The following is a 26154-nucleotide window of genomic DNA, read 5'->3' as shown; positions in this document are numbered from 1 at the left end:
ATTTTAATGAGTGGTGGCTATCTTTGCATAATCACATCTTTTTGACATATGAGACTAGCTGTTGTCAGCCAGAGCTGATTTTCCCTCAATGTCTTGGGGATGGAAAAGAGCGAGAGATCTCGCTTCTGATTACTGTCCATAGAAACATAGAAAATAGGAGTGGGAGGAGGTCATTTGGCCCTTTGAGCCTGCTCCGCACAGTACTGCAGATGTGGTCTCACCAAGGCCTTGTACAGCTGCAGTAAGACACCCTTGCTCTTGTACTCATATCCTGTTACAATGAAGGCCCACATACCATTTACCTTCTTAACTGTTTGCTGCACCTGCATGCTTGCTTTCAGTGATTGGTGTGCAAGGACACCCAGGTCCCTTGTACATCAACATTTCCCAATCTATCACTATTTAAATAATGCTCTGCCATTTTGTTTTTCAGTGTTCTAGTTGGATGTCGGGTGGGGGTAACATTTGGTTTAGCCTCCAAATGATCAAATATCTTGCTAAAGGTTTTATCTTAAATAAGATGTTTAGCCACTGGAGGCTGTGTGCCAGATGATGGCCGGTCTAATGTAAAGCGAGAAAGAACTTTCCTCTCTTCAGTGGCTTTCATGTTCTCAGGACATCCCAAAACACTTTACAGCTAATGTGAAGTACTTCTGAAATGTAGGAAAAGCACAAGCCAATTTGAGCACAGCAAAGGGAAATTGATCAAATGTTTGTGAAGTTGGTTGAGGTACTGATGTTTGCCAGGACACAGAAGAGAACTCTCCTGTTCTTTGTTGAAATAGTGCCACTTGATCGTTTACATCCACTGAGAATAGATGGTGCCTTGGTTTAATGACTCATTGAAAAACAGCACCACTGACAGTGCAGCACTCTGTGCTGCACGAGAGTATCAGCTGAAGTAGTGTGCTCGAGTTTCTGGGTTGGGACTTGAATCTGCAACCTTCTGACTTGAGAGACAAGAGTGCTACCCACTGAGCCATGGCTGACACCTAAAATTCAACATGGCTGAAAATCAAAGAAAAAGATTGTATCAAAAAAGTTAACTTTTTTTTATCCTGTTGAGGATCCATTTGTGATAGTAAACAATTGTTTTTTTTTGTAAAGGAGGGGGAGGTAGCTTTGAGGATTGTTATGAGCCATGACGCTTCAGAGGTTTCTTTTTTTCCAACGTAGATCTAAGGATCCCATTACTAAAACAATGTGGTGGAAGTTAATCCTATTGTGCTTTTTTTTCATCTTCAAACTAAAATGTCCCCTGTTCTGAAAGTTCTTTATCTTTAATTAAAATTAAAGATCAGTAATTTTTCTGACTTGCACTGATCAGTTGAAATGTCTTATTTTTAACACATCTGGGGCATGTGTGACTTTGCCACATTTAAAAGAGCAGTCGCTCTGTTTAGAGCTGCAAACTCTTCTGGTTAGAAAAAACAGGCTTGTGTTGGGCTAAGCAATGTTCCTGAGTTTGAACTGCAGCGGTTGAACCCTTTGCTTGCTCAGTTAAAAGCGCATCATTTGCACCCATGGAAAGGTGTCTGGGAATATTTTCATTACCACTGATGCAGTTAAAAAGCATGATGTAGTACACAGTTTGTGATTAAAAATTTGTTTCATTGCCCTGCTCAGTTGTTTTTAAGGGATCACTGGTAAAATGCTTGTTTTCAATGTTAAGGTTGGGGGCAAAAGGCATTTGGGAGACTTTTATTTGTGTACTGTATAATACCAGACAATCTCTCCAACTTCACTGAAGTAGTTTCTCTCAGTCCTGTTAGCCAAACTATGTGTAATGTTCATTGAGTTGTATAATCCATTGCTACTGATGTTGTGGGGTGGGGGGAAGGATCACAAAGGAAGAGGTGTTTATGTAATGCCATTCATCATTAAGTATTCCCCAGGCAAACAGTGACTAATTTATGCAAAAGTCTGACGAACAGAGAAGGACCAGTTAATCAGTGGTGGAGGTTGAGGGATGACTGTTTGCTAAGGAACTCCCCTGCTACGGTTTGAAGGATGATGTGGGGTTGACCAGAGCAGGCAGGAATATAGATGGCACTTCCTCAGTACTAAGGGTCATCTTAGATTATGTGCTCATGACAGGGATTGAGATTTGAACTTCTAATCTTCTGTCTGGGGTGAGATTGCTAACAGCTGAACCATGGTTGGACTCGATCAGATTAAAAACTTCAGCACTTTCTGAAATTATTACTAAGATGGTGCCTCTGGTTTGGGAGTTATAAACTAGCAATTGGACCCTGAAGGAAGAGGAAACCTTAGTATGATATAGAATCCTGTTTATACCATGATAGCTGCTCCTGCCTGAAGTGTACAATTACTTCTCTGCTACCACTGGGTTGACGCGGCCTTTCTAACTGACAGCATCCCCCAAAACCCACTAAAACCATCTTGGCATGCTAAGTCCATCCTTTGTAGCCTTCAACAGCATTAACATGATTCATTAACTGAGATTGTTGTTACAGCCGAGATGGGAGGAGTGCACTGTCTGTCTCTAGTTCCACTATTCTTCGGGTCGCAGCATATACTTTAATGACTTCTCCAGCTAGCTATATGGCCAACTGTGTGCATTACTATTAATCTCACAATGACTACTCAATGTCCAGGATTCTTTAATAAACAAAAAATTACTAGTTTATGGTAAAACCAGACTTACCAAGTAGAAAGGCAAAGCTTATTAACATACAGAATGAAATATGAAAGTATAATAAGTACTCCTTCAAAATCTATATCTCTCTCTCAAAAAAAAAGATTAAAATAGAAGAATTCTGCCAGAATGTTAGAAGTCAAGGGATAGATGATGGAGTCCTTGAAATAGTGTCTGGGTTATACAGCTGCTCTCTCAGCCCTGGTCTGCAAAACAATCGATGATTCTTGCACTACTTTTCGGACGGACTTGCAGTCAGTCGTTCTACGCTCTGAAATGGACTTAGGAGCAACTTCCATTCACTTTTTGCTTTGGACTGGGTCTGGAGCTTCAGGAACTGTTGTCTTCTTTACCCAAACAGTTGATCCTTATTTCTTCCCCAAAGCAAAACCAGCCTACCAGCTTTTAAACACAGTAAACAGTCCACCAGGGTCAAGAGGTTTCTAACTTATTTAAAACTGCTTAATTACCTTTTCTTGTAAAATGCTGTCTTTTCCAGGAACAGCAGCAACAAGAGACCTTGCACTAACCCTTTTAAGGGACAGCTTCTTTTAAAGATCACATACTTCCAGAATGTTCTTGGAAGATGAACCATTTTCTGTGATTTAAAGTGTTTGTGACACTGTTAAGATGTTTTTTTTTTTACCCCAAAGGTAGCTTTAGAAGAAAGGATGAGAATTTAAAACAAGTGATACAATTTTAAACAGGGTACAGGAAGAAAGAGACACACGGGGGCTTATGTGCTGAAATCTTAGAAGTGGCAGGGCAAGTAAATAAGGCTATTAGTTTTAAAGGAAAAGCACGTGGGATCCTCAGCATATGGAGGGATTGACACAAACAATACCTTTACAAAACACGGTTAGGCCTCATCTTGAATATTGTGACCCATTTCCGGGCGCCACGCTTAAGGCAGGATGATAAGGCCTTGGGAGGGTATGGAGACTTACTAGAAGAGCAATGAGGGATTGGCAATTAGGAATGGGCTTGCCAGCAATGCTCACGTCCAAGGACGAATTTTTTTTAAAAAAATTGGCTGGAGAAGCAGGAGTTCTATCCTTAGACCGGAGAAGGTTAAAGGAGTTTTAATAGAGGGACTCAAACCTCCCAGTGCGGAAGAGTTGGTAACCGGGGGGAGAGAAGTAAAATAATTGACTAAAAAATTCAGGGGAACTTGAGAATTTTTTTAATGCAGCTCTCTGGAATGTGCTGCAATTTTCAGAGTTGGATATACGTTTGAAGGAAAATTAATTGCAGGGGTGTGGAAAGAACATAAGAAATAGGAGTAGGCCATTCAGCCCCTTAAGCCTGCCCTACCATTCAGTAAGATCATGGCTGGTCTGCCCCAGGCCTCAACTCCTCTTTTGTGCCAGCTCCTCATAGCGCTCAGCTCCCTGATATTTCAAAAATCTATCTACCTCTTTAAATAATTTCAATGATCTAGCCTCCACAACTCTCGGGGGCAGAGAATTCCAGACATTTACTATCCTCTGGGAGAAGAAATTCCTTCGCATCTTCATTTTAAATGAGTGCCCCATTATTCTGTAACTATGTCCCCGAGTTCCCCCACTAGTAGAAACACCTTCTCAACATCTACCCTGTCAAGCCCCCTCAGAATCTTGTACATTTCAATAAGATCACCCCTCATTCTTCTAAAATCTAACCTGTTTAGCTGTTCTTGATGATAAGTCAACCCCTTCATCCCAGGAATCAGCCTAGTGAATCTCTTTTGAACTGCCTCCAATGCCAGGATATCCTTTAAATACAGGGACCAAAACTGTACACAGTACTCCAGGTGCAGCCTCACCAACACCCTGTACAGTTGTAACAATACTTTCCTATTTTAAAACTCCAACCCTTCAGCAATACAGGCCAAAATTCCATTTGCTGCCTTAATTTCTTGCTGCACCTGCCTGCTAACTTTTTGTTTCATGCACAAAAACACCCAGATCCCTTTGTATTGCCCTTTTTTGAAGTCTCTCCAGTTAAATAATAGTCTGCCTTTTGATTCTTCTTACCAAAGTGCATGACCTCGCACTTTCCTACATTAAATTCCATCTGCCAAGTTTTTGCCCACTCACTCAACCTGTCTATATCCCCTTCCAGATTCCTTATGTCCTCATCACAACATGCCCTTCCAATTATTTTGTATCGTCAGCAAATTTGGATACATTACACTCTGCCTCCTCCTCCAAGTCATTAGTATAGATAGTAAATAATTGAGGCCCTAGGACTGATCCTTGTGGCACTCCACTAGTTATGTCTTTCCAACCTGAAAAAGACCCATTAATCCCGACTGTCTTCTGTGTGTTAACCAATTCTCAATCCATGCTAATATATTACCCACAATACCGTGAGCTCCTACCTTGTGAAATAACCTTTTATGTTGCACCTTAGCGAATGCCTTCTGGAAATCCAAATATACTACATCTACTGGTTCCCCTTTATCAACCCTGTTTGTTATAATCCTCAAAGAACTCTAGCAAATTTGTCAAATATGATTTCCCTTTCACATAACCACGTTGACTCTGATTGCGTTAAGCTTTTCTAAATGCCCTGCTATTTCTTCCTTAATAATGGACTATAGCATTTCCCCAACGAATGTTAGCCTGACTGGCCTATAGCTTCCTGCTTTTTTGTCTCCCTCCCTTCTTGAACAGAGGCGTCACATTAGTGGTTTTCCAATCTGCTGGGACCCTCCTGGAATCCAGCGAGTTCTGGAATATTTTGACCAATTTCACCACTATCTCTGCTGCCACTTCCTTTAAAACTCTTGGATGCAGGACATCAGGCCCTGGCAACCTGTCTGCCTTTAGTCCCATTAGTTTGTCAAGTACTTTGTCCCTCGTGATAGAGACTGTTACAAATCTTTTCTCCCATTAGCTTCTTGCTTATCTAAGATCTTTAGGGCATTTATATTGTCCTCCACCATGAAGAACAATGCAAAATATTGGTTTAAATTATCTGCCATTTCCCTGTCATCAATTCTCCAGTCACATCCTCCAAGGGTCACATGCTTATTTAGCCACTCTTTCTTTTCATATACCCGTAGAAGCTCTTGCTTTGTTTTTATATTTCTTGCCAATTTACATTCATAATCAATTTTCTCCCTTTTTATTAGCTTTTTAGTCATCCGCTGCTGGTTCCTAAAACATTCCTAATCCTCTGGCCTACCACTAGTTTTCGCTGCTTTGTATGCTGTAGTTTTTGACTGGATACTCCCCTTGATCGCCTTTGTTAATCACAGGTGGTTCATCCTTCTCATTGAGTCCTCCTTATTGACCAGGACATATCTTTGCTGAGCTTTATGAAATATCTTGAAACATGAAAGTAACTGAACATCTTTTTCAAAGAGCTGCATGACTGACTGCTATATGATTCCAAGAACCTTTACCTTGTCTAACAGTTCCTTTTGTATGGCTCAGTTGCTGAATGTAAGACGTAACTGAACCATACAGGTCAAAAGCTATGATTGAGCTCCAGTCAGGGTTGCGTCGCCTCGACCAGGGTGACGTTTTAGGGTGTTCCAGTTGACCTCACTGGTGCTAGATCAGAGATGGGAAAGATCAGCCACTGTTCCTGCAGCTGATCCAGAGTATCTGATGGAAAGTGCATGTATAGATAATGGGTTTAGATGGGATTTGGTTCTATTGTCATCACTCCATCTTGCCCAACAGTTCAATGGTTTGCTTTTTTGGACAAATTGCTGAAAGGCTGCTTGGATGAGGTGCTTGCAGCTAATGAGAACCTGTGATGTCCTTCCCTAATAAATAGACAATAAATTGGATTAAAACATTTTTAAAAGTTTGTGCTTTAAAGTCCAATTGGAAACTGGTCTGTTTGTTTTTAACAAATGTCGCACTGTTGGACAAGTTAAATTTTGATTCTCTGGCAATGTTCATTCCTCTGAATCTTTTTCTACCCCCCGCCCCTGACCTCTTACTATTGGAGAATATGTCCCGCTTGTGGCTGCCACATTTAAAGTTGACTCAAAACAGGCTAGTTAAGGAATGTGAAAACAGTTCTTATCCTTGCTGACTGTTGTATAATCCTGTTCCCAGCAGCAGTGCTGTGTTGCCAGCCATTCCTGTCCAAGCCTTTAATGTGTGATTTGTGCAGCTTTCTCATGCTTCTGACATGCCTGTCAGGGCTTTGCCCTCCATTCCTGGCCTAGCCCCAGAGTTCTTCCACCTCCATTTCCTCAAGTCTGAAACTTGTCTGGTGCTTTCTTTATAATTGGTCGAACACGGTAGTGCCCACCCCCATAGGGTTCCTATTCTTACAAGTTAGCCTGACACCACTATGATTTGGTAAAAGGTTCTGAATTATAAAAATCCTGCCTTCCATTCATTATAATTAGCCTTTTGTTTTGTGTTAACATTTTTTTGGGTTATTTAGATTTTGTTTGTGTGTGAGCGCAAGCATAAGTTATTTAACAATTGAGTTTTCTACCTCCAGCCCTGGGATAAAACTCTTGTGGGCACCTGCTGCCTTCCAAAACTTTGCCCAAATTCTACCTCCAATTCTATCTCCATCCATGGTGTGAGGCTCAATACTGAAACACTGGGCTTTAATATCTCGGCTCAGATGTTCAGTAGCAAGATGGCCCTTTAACTGTTGGCTTGGCTCATTTGATAGTATAATCAGAACAATTGTGGATACAAGCTCCCTCTATAGACATGAACGTCTAATCTGAATTGACACTGCAGTGCTGAGTTGTCCTTTAATTGAAACAGTGAACGTGTTTGCCTCTTGGGTTGATTTAATAGATTGTGTGGCATTTTTCTAAGAACAAGGAGTTCTGATGTTCTGGGCAATATTTATCCTTTGAACTGATTCTAATTTTTCCCTTTTATGGGATCTTCCTATGCACAAATTGGCTGTTGCATTTCTACATTGGTGAATAAGTGACTGCATTTAATGAAGTTGTAGTTCTTTGGTGTGTCCTAAGCATTGTTTTTAAAAAAAAAAATATTAGTCATAAATTATAGGGTGAACTTTCTACAATATATTTTCCCCATTGCTGTCTATTGTCTTCATCTGTTTAACTATTGTATTACATACTGCTATTTCTCTCTTGCAGGTTTGGTTAGCTCCACAGCACAAATACATACGTGTCACTTTTTTTTTGTGACCATACTCTACCAGCTGCTGCTTTCGCTGCTATTTTGATGAAAATTTGCATAACTAAAATAAGCACCCTTCATCAGTCTGACAGTAATGACAGGCTTACATTAAAATCGGCCTTTTGTTTTACATTCTCTCAACTGAGCTGAATTTTTAAATCTGTTCTTTCTTGAATTTGGTGCTTATTTATACTCTGATTTCTGGAGCCATCATTGAGTGACCTCTGCTGAGTTTATACAACCCAATCAAGCTTCCCTAGTCTGATGCTAGACTGTAGAATGGTTTCTCATGGGTGTAAAATTCTGTTAGGGGGGATAAGGGATCTGGACGCATCGCCCCTGTGCCCTTGATGTACATTGGCTGCCAGTCAGACAACACATCAATTTTAAAATTCTTATTCTTCTTTTCAAATCTCTCCATGGCCCCTCTCCTCCAACCTTATAACTCCTTAAAACCTCTGATGTTCCAATTTTGGTCTCTTGCACATGCTTGAAATTGCACATGCATTCAACGATTGGCAGCATTGCCTTCATCTGTCTAGGCCATAAGCTCTGCAGTTCCCTCCATGAACCGATCTGCCTCTTTTTTTACCTTTCCTCCTCCTCCTCCTAAGATGCTGCTCTAAATCTATTTTTTTGACCAAACCTTTGCTTACTGGTATTCCTACATGTAGCTCAGTATCAGTCTAATTTAGTTATACTTCTCTGAAGTGCCTTGGGATGTTTTACTGTATTAAAGATGCTGTATATGTACAAGTTAGTGGTTGTATGTGCATGTAGTTGGCCTCTTACATCCAAAGCCACTCTTTTAGATCTGATGGTATGTCATGGAGGCAATTAATGAGTCCTTTTTATTCCAGACAAACACACACTAACAAATATTCAGTGTTGCAAGCTAATTCATTAAACAGCCTTATAACTTATGTGTACTGTATTTGGCACTTAATCCCACATTAAGGTGCTTGTGCACCTTGCATAATTGCAGACCTGCGCATGGATTGAAAGCTCACTCTTCAGCCATGTTATGTAAAGTTCCAGTAGACTGAACCCTTTCCCATTTCCCAACGGCTCGGGCATCTCCCCATTTTCATTGTCTTTGGATCAAATACTCCACCGCACCGATGAAAGATCATCAACCTGAAATGTTAACTCCCTCCCTTTACAGATGCTGCCAGACCTGCTGAGTATTCCCAGAATTTCCTGTTGTTTGATTTTCAGCATCCACAGTATTTTGCTTTTGTATTTCACTCTACTCCGTGTGTTACACGTGCAAAGAAATGGAAACACACTCCTCACCATATGTTAGGGCAACTTTGTGCATCAACCTCCCCATCGCTGCTAATGTAAATTCTTCAAAGTGTTCATATATTAAAACAAATGTAACTCTTAAGGCAACCTGGCAGTTTCAAGGAGACTGCACTCTCCCCCAGGTGCACTTCACTTAGCCCTTCCCTGAATTTCCTTGGCACAGGACAGAAATGATCATTTCCACCTATTAAGCTAATCCCAGAGAAATCCCACTACGTCTTCACTTGATCCAATCCATTTACCCTTGGTGCCAAAAGTCTACCCATTCTCCACTGTCGCTGGGTAGGTGCTCCATCTGTGCAAACTCTCCAAAATGTAATCACTTTTCTGGCTCCATGTTTCGGGCAAGGGCTAAGTAAAGTGCACCTGGGGAGAATGTGGTCTCCTTGAAACTGCCAGGTTGCCTTAGCGCTTGTGTTCATATTGCAGATTGTTTATCTATTTCTTGGGTCTTAAGGTCACCTCTAAGCTGCCTTGTTCTGTTCTCCCTAATTTAATTAGCCTTAAAACAGGCAGACTTTCTCCCAAGTCAGATGCCCAACCCCAATTATCAGTTTAGATGCTCTTTGTACTTTGTTCTAGACCAGGACGCTCAGAACTCCATACAGTTCGGTCTGTACTGGGAACCCCAGCAGTCAAGCTTGTATGGTCTTTTTAAATGTAGCATTCAACGGCATTTCTATGCAAAACCTGGTGTCATATGTGTCTATGGATGATTTTGGATCTATAAAGCAGATATTTTTAACATTGTGACCTTCTCTGGAGGTTTTAGATCCTAAGCTAAGTATAGTATTCATATCAAACTTTTTGTTTGTTGTGGCCTGACCTCTGCAGTTGAAGTTTTAAGTGAGTCTGATTGTGGCTGTTTGAATGTTTTACAAAGGCACATTGAATCAGTGACACAGAAACAGGCCGTATGGTTCAACTGGTCTGTGCCAGCATTTATGCTCCACGTGAACTTTCTCTCATCTCTGGATCACATTCTTCGATTCCTTTCCTATAAAAGGATGGAGAGGTGAAAAAAAAGAACCTATATTATACTGAAGCTTCAGTGAATGGATTCCTTTTATACTTTAACCTCACTTATATATGCAAATTTGGGCAGCCAATTTATGCAGAGCATGATCCCACTAACATCAGTCAGATAAATGAATAGTTGATATATTTTTGATTTGATTGAAGAGTGAATGTTGATTAGGGTACCAGGAGAACACAATGCTTTTTCAAATGGTAATGAGATGCTGCATAAGTGCACAAGCCTAGATTACAAACCCTTGATTGAGGATTGAACCCATGACCTCTGATTCTGAGCCATGAAGTTTGCCACCAATCAAAGTTGACACTTAGACCAGTTTTAATGTTTAAAGTGCTGCTGTAGTAACACATTAGCCAAGATTACAAAGTGGAGGGAGGGATGGATATACCAATTTGCTGCACATAATGGGAAATTCCTATGCTCATCCCAGCCTGTGTTCACCTGCCTAGTAATGCATGATTTTCTGAACTGTGGCCCTGGCGCACACTGGGTGACACCAACGTAGGAAATGTCCCTCACAAGCTCTTAGTTGCTCCTCTCTACCCCATTGAGCTACTGAGTACATCTGCTGGTGCAGTCTGAGTCTGCAGTGAGGAAGCCCTTGATATGCCTTTGTGCATAAGGTTTGAGTAATTTGCTGAGTTGGCAGCTGGGCTGTAGAGTCGGCCTTAGTATTGATCTGCCATGACCTTGCAGCTCTGCCTCATCCAGCAAGAACATGATAGATTCCATGAGCTGAAAGGAGCTGGGGCTACAGCTGATGTGAGCAGCAGATTCCAGCTGGCACCAGAAAGGTGTAACAGCACTGGATCATGAACATTTATACCTCTACCTGGAGTGAACAAGATTACTGGTATTGTAGGATAATGGGAAGTGAGATATTAGTTAAGCCTGCTTCATGTGCAAGATGCCTGCAAAAAATATCGTTTCTTTTTGCGAAAATGAACATTTCTCGTGTGTCTGTCATGAATTTTGAAACAAAATAAAAAGCTTGAGTTGTGTTTTCAATGAAAGTTGCATCAAGGATTTTACTTGAGATTTACACTTTTTTCACCCCTCTTCCGCTGACTATCTGATTAGTACTGCTGCTATTTCTTCAAAGTGCCCATTTGTTACTTTTTTGTAACCAAATGCTGAGTCTGTAGTCTTTTACCTTGAAGGTGATGCTGCCTAACTCGATCCTGAACTAGCCCAATAACCAGATACGTCAACAAGGCAGTGACCAGACTTAAAGAAATAACTTTCATTTCTGTGGTGCCCTTTGCCACCACCTTTTTTCGCCAGCGGTGTTTAAAAGCGCAGCAGCCAATTTCTGCAAAGCGGTCCACAAACCGCGAGATAATTGTGTTATCTGTTATGGTAGTACTGATTAAGGGATGAATGTTGGCTGGGAAACTGGGAGAACTGCCCATCTCTGTCAAATAGTGCCATGGGATCTTTTATGTCTGTCTACAAGGACAGAAAGGACTTGGATTAAATATGCAAAGTGGCACCTCTGACAGTGTAGGACTCCCTCGGTGTTGGCACTGAAGTAGCAGCCTGAATTGGATGCTCAATTTCCAGATGGCGTTTTGAACCCACAATGTTCCGTCTGAAACAAGTACGTTATCACTGAACTATGACTGTATAAAGTCTCAGGCCAACTTTATCTCCTGTTTCTTCCTCCTGACCCCCACTAAGTTTGTTAATTCTTCTGTTTAGAGCAAACTTTACCATCCTAATAATGTGAATACTGGTTAGTGCAATCTGTTTTCATTTGAAACCCCAGGATTAATCCAATTACCTATCCACCTAAGTTCAGCGAGGTCAGTTTGACAACCCATTGGATTGTTTACCTCAAGTCCACATCTGAGCACTTTCTTTGCATTAATTATCACTTCTACAGCCTTCCCCAATGACCACTGACGTTGTGAGGGACAGTAGTCTGCTGCAGCGAGTGAGTTACTGTTTATCAGCCTGCTTTTAGATTATTGTTTACATGTGACTCGGTGTCAATCATATGTCATCGCTGGGTCTGACCCCAAGTTTCCTTCTGTTTCTTGTGTGTTGCAAGAATACATCAGGAATTTAGGATGTGCTCTGCTACGAGACAATAAGTCATTTAACTGAGAAAAACCACTGCCTGCTGATGCAGCAAACCAGCACGGACCTGCACTTGGCATATGGACGACACTGGCAAGAAGACTGCGTGTAATTCTCTCTCTGTTGTCTGAGAAGCTGTTTGTGGGCTGCCTTCAGTCACTAGTTCTGCTAACTATGGGCCTCTAGAAGAGTGTTCAGAGTAAACTTTAAAGCTTGTAACCTGGAACTAGAATTTATATGTAGGATCTGATGGGTTGCCTTCTATGAAAGATGTAAACCAAAAAAAATACTACAGATGTTTGAAGGGGTGGGTGTGGAGGAACTGAAAAAAAGCTGAGGTTACTCCAACATATGTCAAGAAAATATGTAAATGTTGACTTTTTGGACATAAAATCTTACCTCAGAACTGAGTGTTACTGATGATTAGCATTTAAGAGGGAAGAAACCCATACCAAACACACTGGAATGAGCTGTAAAGTGCTACAGCAGTGATCAAGAAATGGTTAAAGAGGCAGAAGTGATATTCGCAGACTCCTGCCTGTTAATTTCTTGGACACAACTTTAGCACTTTAGAGAATTGAACATGGAGTGACCTGTAAGTGCTGTTCATCTGCAACATCTTTCAGTCCTGAGGAATGGTTTTGCACCTGGAAACGTCAACAGTCTTGTTTTCTTTTCAGATGAGGCTACCTAACTGGCTAGTATTCTCCAGTATATTTGAGTTTTTTAAATGAGCAAGCTTGACTTTTGGAACAATCTAGTAGCTTTCATGTTTTTTTTCTGTTCCCACAGAGATTTATATCAGATGCGTTTACATTTATTAAAAGTCTCTTGCTGGGCTTTGAATTGCCAAATTTAGGGTTGCTCATTCAGTATCATAACCACTACCATAGTCTATTTAGCAAACCCCTTGGGAGAGACTCAAGAGTTTACCCTGAGTAGACACCCTGTAATTGGTTCCTGGTGATATGGGAACATATTCACAAAAAACAAACAGTTGCTATCCTCTGTTTTCCTGCTATGATTTGCCTGCATGCCAGAAACAGAGCTCTTAGTTGTAGGGAGCTACAGGATGTGGGAATTTCTGAAGAGATTGGGAGCAAGGTTTTCCTTTCTGATACTTGGCATGTCGTAGAGGTCTCAATCCCCAGATAAAGCAAGGGTGAGTCACCTGGCACCATCCTGACTCACCTGTCTGATTCTAGAAAGTCATCCATCAGAATCACCTGAAACCTGTTGATTTTTGGTTGTTGATAAGGGTGTAACCCTCTCTCCATTTGGAGAGACTTCCAAGACTGTCTAAATAAGATTTAAGCCCTTCTAAGGGATTTCTCTGGCTACTGAATTCCTCTTTCCCTACCTGCTTTGTCCTCACCTAGCAGAAGCTGGGGGGAAAAAAACTAGCTGATGAAGAAATCCAGGGAGACCAGTCAGCTGCTTTTCTCCTTTTCCCTTGCTCATTTAAGCCAAGTCTTCCCCTGACCCCACTCCCAATGAATCCCTGGCTCCCTAGTTTCAACTTATCTACTCTCCTGTGGCCCCATTCTCACCACTTCACAAACCTTGTAATATTCATTTGAAGAGGTAAAAGTCTAGATAGGGTGGAGGGGACATGCTGTGTCCGTGGATTTCAGGAAAGCCTTTGACAAAATAATGCAAGGGAAATGGAGCTAGCAAGAGGACAGCAGCAAAACTGGATAAAAAGATTGGAGGAACAGAACTAGAATTACGGGCAGTTTTACAGTATGGTTGAAAATGGATAGTGATTCAGTCCTGGGGCCACTTCTGTTCATTATGTCAATGATTCGAATATATGTTTCAAGGGAGATGCTAACCTAAAGTTGATTCTTTACATCATTAAAGGAACATTCTAAGATGGCAGAAGTGGGCTAAAAAGTGATGGATGGATTTCAGTATCAGTAAGTGTGCGGTGTTAGTATATGTGGTTCAAAAATTGACAGCAGTAATTGAACTCTGAAAGAAATGAGGTTCAGCGCATTATCTGCTTCAATTCCAGTCCCCTTAATTTTGTTAAAAACAAAAAGCTAAAAGCTACTGCGGATGCTGGAAATCCAAAACAAAATAAAAACAGAATTACCTGGAAAAACTCAGCAAGTCTGGCAGCATCGGCGGAGAAGAAATCAGTCAACGTTTCGAGCCCTCATGGCCCTTCAGCAGAACTGAAGCATAGTTTCAACAAGGGAGAAATATAAATTGGTTTAAGGTGGGTGGGGGGGAAGAGACACATTGAGGGTGTGGTGTGAGCAGATAATCAAAAGATGTCAGAGACAAAAGGGTCAAAGAGGTGTTGAAGGTGGTGGTCTTTGTCTGAGAAAAGTGCTAATTAAGAATGCAAGACAGGATATTCAAAGTACAGCTCTAGTGGGGGTGGGGTGGAAAGACTAAAGGTTTTAGTTAATTTTGTAACTACACTGCCTCCCCTCCTGGCTCCCAGGGTGGCAGATATTGTAAATGCTCCTCCTCCACAGGCTTTCAACAAGACCAAGCCTCCCTGTCCTCTAACTTCTGCCACCACCTGTCTTGATTCATGGATGCGTTGTTGCTGACCAAGTCTTTGCCCTTCTCTCCCATGACTCCTTTTTCCAAGCTCCTGAATCATGTTTCTGCCTTCCCCATCACTAAAATGGCCCTAACTAAAGTTAGTACTGACATTCTGAATAACTATGGTCATTGTGTATTATCCCTGCTTGACCCTTGCAGCTTTTGACAGACCACCTTGGTGTGGTTGACAACACCTTGCCCAGTTATGTCAGACTGTTTAATTTATTGATTACGCTGTTATCTATCTGATAGTAGCCAGAGCTCTCATCATGGTTTCACTTCCCGTAGCAATACCTCGAACCCTCCAAGGATCCATCCTTTGTCCTTTTTCTTTTCTCTTTCACGTGCTCCCTCTTCGCAACATTGTCCGGAGACATGGATCCATGAATGCTGACAACACTTGGCTGTAATTCTCTGCTACCCCCGTGACTCTTTTCTGTTAGAATGCTTGTCTAACATCCAACAAATTGAGTCTTACACCTTAGTCCCTCTGATTGGATTGTATTTGCAGGTCTAGAAAGACCTTCGTGAACCAACAGATCCCCTGCATAGAGTTGCAACACAAGTGCTTGCTACCTGTATTTGCATAGTATAATCCAGGTGTTTAAAAGAAGGGAAATTCCCTTTAATGTGCAGGTGCATGCAAGTTTTTATTTTGTGGGCGTTGTAAATCATTGAGGGGGTGCAGGGAAGTGGGTGGCTGTGTACTCCATTAAATCACTTTTTTTTTCATTGACTTGCGTTTTCAAAGCTACTTTTTGTAAACCTGAAGTCTTGCAAAAGTTAAACAAAGCAGACCGTTAATTGAAAGATCTGAATTGTACAGGTTGGGTTTCTAGAGCTTGAGGACTTCAGTCTTACCCAGGGGCTTCAATGTTCCCAGTACTCGTAGATCACCAATGGTATTGCTCTCACAGGCATGTTTCTGTTGAGAAGTTCATAATATAACCAGTGGTTGGACGAAATAAAGTTTCTGTCTTGTACGTTAGTCATCAAATAAATGTCTTGGTCAGCTGCTGTGTTCTGTAGAATCTTTGGATTAGGAAACAGTTTATTATTCCATATTGCAACTATTTTCAGTTAAGCAATTATAATGGAACAGGGAGTACTGTGGGCTTGACTCATTAGAGGGGATTTGCATGGATGGGATATAGTTGGAATATAGAGCCTGTGAGGAAGGTAAGGTTGCACCTAAAGTTATTGTAACTCTGTCCCTTCTGAACAGTGGGCTCCTTGAGCAATTTTTTTTTCCTCATTTGGTGTATTAGTCACTAAGGTTCAAGTAGCCCATCGGTAGAAACATGGACGTGCTCCTGAATTCCTATATTTACTGAGCCCTTTCATCACCATCTGCTGTCTGCTCTCCTTTTCAGATCAAAAGCTGGCAGGCTGACGCGGGCAGGAATCCATTTACAGGACGGACTTTCTGGCAACTGACCATTTAGCTGGTGAGTTTGTTTTTCTATTACCTTTCCCTCTTGATGCGTTTCCTGCTTTACAACACTGACTGCACTTCAAAAAGTGCTTTGGTGACTGAAACCCTTTGGAACATCCTGAGTTTGTGAAAGGTGCTATAGAAATGCATGGCTTTCTTCCTCCTTTATCCTTTTTATGAGCAGTTTCCCATCACTGGGTTGAATTTGAGACTCTTATCTCTTACTCTAACTTTCTTTCTCTGGCCTCCAACAGCCTAACTTACCTACATAAAAACAAAAAACTGCGAATGCTGGAAATCCAAAACAAAAACAGAAATACCTGGAAAAACTCAGCAGGTCTGGCAGCATCGGCGGAGAAGAACAAAGTTGACGTTTCGAGTCCTCATGACCCTTCAACAGAACTAAGTAGAAATAGGAAAGCATTCCTAGTTCTGTTGAAGGGTCATGAGGACTCAGAACGTCAACTTTGTTCTTCTCCGCCGATGCTGCCAGACCTGCTGAGTTTTTCCAGGTATTTCTGTTTTTGTTTTAGCCTAACTTACCTCCCTCCCCCAACTTTTATTTTCCTCTCTACAGGCTTTTAAAATAAAAACTCATCCATTTGATTCACCTCAGCTCACCACCTTTATGTGCTTTTGCCAATGTTTTATAACTTATATGATGACGATGCATCTTTTAAAAAAAATCCTTTGGTCAGAATCACTTGCTCCAACATTCTTTAATGCACAAGAGCCTTTGCCTTTGTAACCACCATAATCACACAAGCCACCCTGTGTGGTTAATTTTGGCTTGTTCTGTCGACCCTAATAGCTTGTAAACTCAATGAGAGTTCACATTGAATGAATGGAAACCAGGCCACTGACTGAAAGCAACTGATAGCTCACCATTCCCTAACACCCATTATAGCCCAGAATTGTACTGCAAATTTTATGGCGAATAGACTAGCAAATAATCCATTGTTTTGTGTGCATGGGGTATTGTGTAATTATTTAAAAAATCTTTACACAAAAATGGCTTTTTATTTGTAATTTTAAAAGTCATTCTTCATTTATTGATCCTGCATCTACAAGGGACTAAGGTTGTCATCTGGATGTAATTGGAATTTACCTGGACATTGCTCTGTAAGGTTTTGCTGTACTAGTTATGTGGCCAGAAAGGCCGCAGTTCTTGAATGACTATTGTTCATTTTATTGTTAAGCCCACAAGGGGTTCAGGGTGCGGGGGCAAGAATTGATGATTCTAGGATTTGTGTTTCTAGTCATGACATTTTTGTAGTGTGTTTTTATTTTAAATATGTTTGTGCTGTGTTAAGTTGTTCATTAATCTTATAGGCAATCTTGATCTTTGCCTTTTTTTTCTGTGACTCTTGCCTGCAACTGAGAGAGACTTGGCTGTTGGACCTGATGGATCTAATCATTAACCAAATTATATAGCCACTACATGTTTCTTTTAAGATTCAGGGTCCTGTGCTGCCTATAGTTCTGTTTTTTTCTTCTTGGCTCTTCAGACTGGCAATCTTCCTGTAAAATTTCTCTCCCATTGGCATGATTGTAAGAATTCCTGGAAAAAATGAGCAATGCCATCTTGCTGTCATAGGAGAAATTCTGCTTAAAGTTTCTGCTTGAAAGATGTCAACACACAGCTTTGAAGTAGATTTAACGAGGAATGAGAGACAATTGTCATGGAATCGTTGTAGAAATCTAGCATAGAAAGAGGCCATTCTGGCCCATTGTGCCATTCTGGCCTATTGTGCTTGTTTGGCACACATGGCTGTTTGCTCCCTCAGTTAGCAAGTAGATAAAAACATATTGCCTGCTAGCTATACAGGGCAGAAAGCTCCAGGATCCAACACTACTCTGTGCTGATCTCAGGTGGGCATTACAGTTAATTTTGGTGCCTAAAGCTTGAGGGGAAGCAAATCGTCCTTGGATTCTGCTCCAAATTGTCACCTTTTTGGATTGAAGACTAGATTGAATTCATGTTTGGTGGTCTAGAGCTCCGACATCCTCCTGGTGGTCACTGTCTTGGTTTGTAATGGAGAATGCCATAGTGTTGCTAAAGCCTGAGGAACCACTTGCTGGTGCTGGAATTGAGTAAGAGAAGCATTATATAAAATTTACAGCGCAAAACGGGCCACTCTGCCCATCTGGCCGATGCTGGTGTTTATACTCCACCCGAGCCTCCTTTCCGCTATCTTCATCTAACCCTATCCTTCTATCCATCGATTCCTTTCTCCCTCATCTTCTTACCTTATTTTCCCTTAAATGCAATTATTTTATTTGCCTTGACTTGTGGTAATGAGCTCCACATTCTAATCACTCTGGATAAAGAAGTTTCTCCTAAATTCCTAATTGGATGAGGTAGTGATTGTCTTATATTTATTGCCTCTAGATTTGGGCTCCCCTATAAGTGGAAATATTTTCTCAATTCTACCCACTTTTATAATTTAAAAGACCACATCTATCAGGTCACCTCTCGGCTTTCTTCCTTTCAGAAAAGAGAGTCCTGGCTATTGAGTCTCTGAGTGTTAAAACCTCAGTTCTGGCAGCTTTGTAAATCTTATTAGCCCTTTTCCAATTCCTCTATATCCTTTTTTGTAATATGAAATCCATAACTCTGCACACTACACCCAAGTGTGATCTAACCAAAGTTTCATGTAAGTTTTGCATAACTTCTGATTTTTCAATTCTATTCCTCTAGAAATTAAGTCCAGTGCTTTGTTCGCATATTTTTATGGATTTATTAACCTGCGTTTTGATGTGAATGAACTTTATAAGTAAAGGTGAAGTGGCTGGTAGGCATGATCTGTGTAGAATGCCATTTTTGTCTATTTCAGTGGCATACCCGGACCTCGTGTACGTGGGATATCGACAATGAGCTCCGTAGCCGTACTGACGCCTGAAAGCTTTGCCGAGCACAGGAGTGGCCTCAATGAGCAACAGGCCAAAGGTTGGTGAACAGTTCGCTAACATTTTTAAACCAGGAAGAGCTGCTCCAAGTTGCCTTTTTGCTTTGTTATCCATCAAGAGGCTGCATCGTTGTCTTAATTTCATGCATTGACCAGCGTTTGTGGTTTCCAGAATGTTGAGAGTTCAAATCTTGCGACAGCCTGTCACTTGCGTTTCCTGTCCAGGTTTTTGGAGCATTCAGACTTGACATGTTTCACTTTTTTGACATTGAGAGAAGGCAATACATGTAAAGTAGCTCGCCAATCCTGAATTTGGAGTAGAAGATTACTGACTGGGTGTTTTGCTTCTCCCCCTCTGTTTGAGGGGATGTGTGATCTTGACTCTCCCAGATTCTGTTCTCCTGAATGTGGTGGAACCAGGCTACTTCCCCCTTTTTTTAAGGTGACTTGGGATGGCGAGAGTCAGATTTGTGCCCTCCTGGCATACAGACAGCCAGATTTCTCATTTTCTTATGCTGATAGTAAATAATAAGCCTATATTACATTTCACCTGCAGACTGTAGCAGACTTTTTCTTGCTGTAACACATTACCTGTTTGGATTGTATAGTATTTGGAGATATTCTTTCCCCATCTCACTGCTTGTGAAAGAGTTGTTGTAACATGCTGTCCACTTCTGAGCTATCTTCCATTTATGTTTCTGTTCTCAGAAACTCTGGTCTGGTGCAGTACTTTCTTTGGAGAACAGAGAATGATTCTTGTGTTTATATTATACAATGGTCCTATTCAACTCTCAGGCACGCCTAGGAAGTGATTGACAGGAAGGGCAAGGCGAGCTGGCCTCAGACTGTGCTCCTTTTCAGTGGCATCAATAACTGGCTGGGAGCTTGTTTCCTGGCTCAGGTGGTGCATAGACTAACAATTGGGAGAAAGGATTAGAAAAACATGAACTGTGGATACCGTTGGTGGCAGACAAATTGCCTCATGGTCCCTGGATTGGGAATAGACTGACATATATTGCCACCAGGTGTGACTGAATTCTCAGATGTCTTTTTACCCCCCTCCCCACATCCCTTCACAATTCTTGTTCTGAATGGACTAAGCCGTTGAAGATGCTGGAGCTGTCGATCACCAGAGCCACAAAAAATTGGGTCACTTGCAGAGACAAAACCACCACACATTTTTTGACTTAAATATGCCCTTTTTATGACCGTTTCAAAAAATAACCACAACTGCACATATTGAAATTCAATTACAATTCTCTCACTTGCTGATTATAACTATTACTCGATCTCCTGATGTTGACAGCTATGTTTGTGACTTTGACCAAAGTAACTTCATCTTCATCCCACAGCAAATGTTGGTTCTGAAGATGAGACCGATCTGGTACCAACTTACAAGGAAGCGTTTCCTCCACTCCCTGAGAAAGCTACTCCTGGAGAGACAACAACAGAACCATCTGGAGCATGGACCAAAATCCGACCACTCAAATCTTCTCTCATCACCCAGGTATGCCTTGTTGAATAATGCTCTTGTATATGATGAAGAGTAAGATTGGACTTGGTTGGTGGTGAAAATCCTCACCGATGTAGGTGTGGGAGTACTGGTGAACTCCTCCTTCTGATTGGGAGCAGTGGCTTGAGCAGAGCTTTTGCTTCTGAGACCTGGCTTCAAATCCAGCTCACAAGTGAGGGACTAAATGTTTAATTTATTTTGGAGTAGTTTTAACCTTATCTTTTCACCTCCTGTGACAGTGTTTCCCAGGTTTGCTGCTCAGATATACCAGGGATATTATAATAAATGAAATGCTGGAGAGAAACAGGTCAGTCAATACCTGGGAGGGGGTGCAGGAACAGTCAAGTTAATGTTTCAAGTACAGAGTCCTCCAAGCAGATGTATCAATACAATCAGAAAAAGTGGAGGGGGAATATATAAATCCAAAAGCGGAAATCGGAATGAGTAATCTCAAGTAGTGAACAGAAAGCCATAAAAGATAAAATGTTGTGTAAATAACAAAGGAATTGAGATGATGCCAGCTCCTATCTACTTTGTCCAGGTTTTTCATGTACCATTAGAAGAGCGCAAGTACAAGGAGTTGACCCAATTTGGAGAAGGAGATCAGGCTAAGATCTGTCTGGATATCATGCAGAAGACTGGTGCACACATCGAACTCTCATTGGCTAAGGATCAAGGTCTTTCCATCATGGTTTCCGGAAAGCTTGAGGCTGTCATGAAAGCAAGGAAGGAAATTGTGGCTAAGCTGCAGACACAGGTAACCAGTAGGGGAAGAGATGGGAATTCCAAAAGTTACAAACTTGGCCCAGGACAGATGGGGATGGGAAGAGACTTTATTATATACAAAAATATGGTGAGAGTTTGTCATAAAAATGGTTAGTCGCCAAGAATTCCAGTGCAAGCTTGGATAATAGTTTAAAATGTAGTTATGGAACTCGAGGTCCTGTTTTGAAAATTGTACACAGTGATCCATCAAGTGGACCTGCTGGAAATGCTGTGGGAGGAAATGTAAGTTTTCCAAGGTGTCATGCTCATAAAGGCATGCCCTATTGTGAACTTGCAGTGAATAGTTTTTTTAATAAAAAATCGGACACGAACAAGCTGTTAAGATGGTTGCTGCATATCATGTGTGACTTTGCAGTTTTACTACAGACTGTTTCAAGTCTCTGACGAATACCTAATTAAATATGGATATAGGTGATGGTACCTCACAGCCATTTGTGGAATTCGCAAATCTCATTGTTTAAGGATGGGTCAACAACTAAGACTGTGGAGTTTCCAGACTACCTGTCGTCTTGTTTCATAACGGACAAAAGGGAAGATCGAAACTCAACGGCCACTTCAACTTCTCATTGCATTATGATGGTTTCCCCCATCCAAACTAGCTTTTGTGTGCCTCAGAAGTCATATGGTCATATGACTAAAACTGATTTTAGGAACTGCACCCTTATTACCCCAGGACCCAGAAGATCCATCAGTCGTCAGCCAGTCTGAGAGCCAGAATTTGAAACAAGCTGTAAGTCATCAAGCAGTCAAAGTACTTAACCTGTTCCAGTTTCAAAGTTCACCTGAGAACCAATTTCTTAGATATTTGACTACAAGAGATCTCAAAGTACTGTGAGCCCTTCACTTTACAAGCTCCTCACTTCTTCAACTTTAAATCATCAAATCCATTCAAGAAATCACAGCTCTGCCATGTGGGAGACTGGAAATCGTAAATCAAACTAAATTAACTTTAACCTGTGAGACTGCACTATCTTCATCTGTATCCAATCTTTGTGTGTGCATGTGTGAAACCAAGTGTGTCACATGTGTTAATTCTGGGTTAGTCTGAAAATAAATAACCTTCCTTTATTTTAAACTCGCCAAAGCTTGTTGCTGAAATATTTAATTAGAATACACACTCCCAAGAATAGGAAAGACACACCTCTTTCCATACAAAACATACTGATTATGGGCAATAAGAAAACAGATGCTCCTTTGTCAGGGACAGAATGTAAGATCATAATTGGAGGAGAAATTCTTTTGAAAAGGATGAAGAAACCATATCAACAGTTTGACTTTCTTCAAATTCCCTTTTTTTGGTACCAGCTTATAAGGATGTGGTCTCAACCATCCAAGCATTACCTTATCCTATATGTAATTTAATATCAAAATGAGCTTTAATCCAGCTGCTGTCTATCTCCTGAGTGGACTGGATGTTTGAGTGACATTTGGGGATGTTTGCCTTGATGGTGGCATGCTTATTTCCTGAGAGGTGGCCAGTATCTGCTGACTGGATCAGGGTGCATGGTATCAGGCGCTTTGCTTTGAGTAGTTACCTGTTGTTTGCCAGTATTTTGAGTTGTTACTTAGTACATGACCGTTTGGGTAACAGAGTCTGGCACCAGGCTGCTTATGTTTTGGGTGCTTACCTGATATCTTACGACTTGTCTTTTGGCCCTAGGCTTCAGCAACAGTGGCTATCCCCAAGGAACATCATCGTTTTGTGATTGGAAAGAGCGGCGAGAAACTGCAGGAGTTGGAATTGAAAACGGCGACTAAGATCCAGATTCCTCGGCCTGAAGATCCCAGCAACCAAATCAAAATAACTGGTACAAAAGAAGGCATTGAGAAAGCACGGCATGAAATCTTGTTGATCTCTGCTGAACAGGTATGCACAAAGGATACTACTTGGTAATGATTTGAGATTTTGTCCCAGGAGCTGAGTTAGCTTATGTCTCAGTAACTAGGACTGAAATGGTGAATTTGAGAGACGTCCTGACCAAAGCACAACATAGCTTTAGTATAATTTCCTCCAATTCATGCTCTGCAGATTTGACAATATAGTTCTGCATTCTGTATACTTAATTGCCACTTTGCAATACATCAAACTCCATTCAACAAAAATTTGTCGATTTTCCTGCCAACATGTGCCATCTTGAACTTGTCTCTTGATGAATTGCGTATACAATAGTCGTGTCTATTTATAAACATTGCCGGGTTTTGTTTTAGTTTCTTCTGTTTCATCTGACCCTGCTGTTGCTAATTTCTCTCCTTTGCACACCCCGCCCCAGTTTGTCATCCTCTGTGAATTTGGCTAGCTTTTGTTGAAATATGATACAGCAAAGAATGGAACGAATTGGCCAATCGTGCCCATTTTTTGGCAGTTGTGTGTCGATGAGTTTTGGTCATGTGGAACCTGTAAGGATCCTAGTACTGATCCCTGACACTCCATTTATACATCTCCTCAGTTTAACATGCTGTTCTGGTACCAACCTTGATGTTTTCTGTGTTTCAGCCAAAGTCTCATGTACTGCACAGTTTTATTGAAGGCTTTCCAGCAACCTCTTAATGTCCCTTCCTCGGCCACCAGAACTTGAGTTTTTAAGTGCCCACATCACAAAACAAAGCCAGATAGAGCACTGATTATCAGCCTGGGAAGAAACATGCTGTTGCTGAGAAGCCTTTACTTTTGCTAAGCCTTGTACTGTCTTCAAGACTTAGTAGGAAGTGTCTGCCAGCCGTGTGTATGGCATAGAATATCAGCGGAATTGACTGACACGGCAAAAGGAGTTCAGGTTTACACAAAAAGCTGCACCTTTTGAGCTTGGTGATACTGCTTTTAAAGGCAAAAAATTCATTTTGAAATTAAAATGGACTTTTTTTCCCTCCTCCCCCCCCCCCCCCCCCCCCCCCCCCCCCCCCCCCCCAGGACAAGCGTGCAGTCGAGCGGATCAACATCGAGAAAGTCTATCACCCATTCATTGCTGGACCCTTCAACAAGACTTCTGGGGAGATGATGCAGGAGACGGGAACTCGAATCAATATCCCGCCACCAAGTGTCTTGAAGAACGAGATTGTTATCACCGGTGAGAAAGAACAGGTTGCACAGGCTGTCTCCCGCATTAAGAGGATCTATGAAGATAAGGTAAGGGCTCACAGAATGCCTCTGGCTGACAAAAGGCCTTGTGTGACTGGGTTCATTGCCACGTGAAGTGTGTTTTGTTTCGGGCTTAGGAGCTCAGTGCCACTTGCTTCTGATGGGGATACAATGAAGGATGTGAGTAAATGATGTAGAAAATGACTCACTGCAATGCATTAGGAGCACACACTGCAATGCATTAGGAGCACCACTGCAATGCATTAGGAGCACCACTGCAATGCATTAGGAGCACCACTGCAATGCATTAGGAGCACCACTGCACAGCAGTGGGATACAGAGTAATGCCTGTGATTCCATGTTCTCCTGCACTGATCAGTGACTGGACTTGAAGGAGAGTTAGCATAATTAGTGTGATAACTACTTGCCTGCCATTCTTTTGGCAGAGAGAGGCCTAAAGAGGGGAGAAAATTGAACTGGTATGAAGATTGCTTGGTAAATTTGTGCTGCATTAAGGTTTGGACCATCAGCAGCTGTCTGATACCTCACACAAGTAGCTATTCATGTTTTGGTGGGGCCATCACAGTTGAACCCAAAATAACAGTGAATACTGGAAACACTGAATGAGTCAGGCAACTTCTGTGGAGTTAAACATTCCAGCTTGATTACATAATTTTCATTAACCCAAAATGTTAATTGTCTTTCTCTCCATAGATGCTGACTGTTTCCAGAACGTGTAATATTTAGTTTTGGCTTTATAATTGACCCCAGTTCTATTCTTGCCCAATGTCAAAACAAATGCACTGCAGATTACTGCATATAATAGTGATATTCCTTTTTCCTTTCCCTGTTTACCTGTAGGATTCCTATGTCACCTCAACTGAAATTGGGTAACTTGGCACAATTCAGGGATGGCACCTGGATCTTTCTGATCTGTGTGGCATGGCACCACACTGGGTGGTGTTACAGGGTGAGCTTTAAATGAATTACTAGTTTTAATTTTGTACGTTTTTAGAAAAAGAAAACCACGACAATTGCAGTGGAGGTGAAGAAATCTCAGCACAAGTATGTTATTGGACCCAAAGGCAACTCACTGCAGGAGATTTTGGAACGGACCGGAGTCTCGGTTGAAATCCCGCCCTCGGACAGCAACTCTGAAACAGTCATCCTTCGCGGCGAACCCGACAAACTGGGGCAGGCTCTGACTGAAGTCTATGCTAAAGTAGGTGAAGCATGGTGTCATCTGATGATTTCAATTGTGGATGGTTAAGCTGATCCTCAGATTGTGTTTTTGTCCACTGTAGATAACTTCACAGGTCCAATGCCATCCTGGAAGCAGTCTGACTGTCTTGCTTTAATGAAAGTTGTCTCTCATTGCCCTATACCTACTTGTATGATGGTATAACCTGGGGATATAACAATGACATCCTTTTTTTTAAAATCTGAGTTGGATGGTCGTGTCTTTCTTTCATTTTTCTGCCATCTCTTTCGAGGTGGAACAATTGAACACTTGGTAAGTTGAGACTTGATACAAATGTTCAGCTGCCTGAACATGTGGAACGGCATTGGGCAAGTCCACTTATTTTCATAAATACAACTTGTTGTGCCGAACAATATAAAATAATGAACACCCTACACTACCCCAACTTTTATAGGTAGTATTGC

General features: G+C 41.4%; 1 protein-coding gene across 2 annotated transcripts in view; it reads left to right on the top strand.

The window, feature by feature from the left end:
* LOC144693648 (vigilin-like) overlaps positions 1 to 26154 on the top strand; it is a 77728-nt gene that overhangs the window by 4046 nt on the left and 47528 nt on the right. For both annotated transcript variants that reach the window (XM_078563500.1, XM_078563501.1), the window contains exons 2-8: positions 16144 to 16218; positions 19043 to 19155; positions 20467 to 20621; positions 21169 to 21384; positions 23074 to 23280; positions 24322 to 24537; positions 25505 to 25711. In XM_078563500.1, coding sequence (XP_078419626.1) covers positions 19080 to 19155; positions 20467 to 20621; positions 21169 to 21384; positions 23074 to 23280; positions 24322 to 24537; positions 25505 to 25711 — 1077 coding nt within the window. In that variant the 5' untranslated portion in view covers positions 16144 to 16218; positions 19043 to 19079. The remainder of the gene's footprint in view (positions 1 to 16143; positions 16219 to 19042; positions 19156 to 20466; positions 20622 to 21168; positions 21385 to 23073; positions 23281 to 24321; positions 24538 to 25504; positions 25712 to 26154) is intronic.

This window comes from Cetorhinus maximus, chromosome 19, assembly GCF_964194155.1.
Source record: "Cetorhinus maximus chromosome 19, sCetMax3.hap1.1, whole genome shotgun sequence".
In the NCBI taxonomy this organism is placed as follows: Eukaryota; Metazoa; Chordata; class Chondrichthyes; order Lamniformes; family Cetorhinidae; genus Cetorhinus; species Cetorhinus maximus.
Note: the sequence above shows the minus strand (reverse complement) of the source record. Positions and strands in the feature narration are given on the sequence as shown.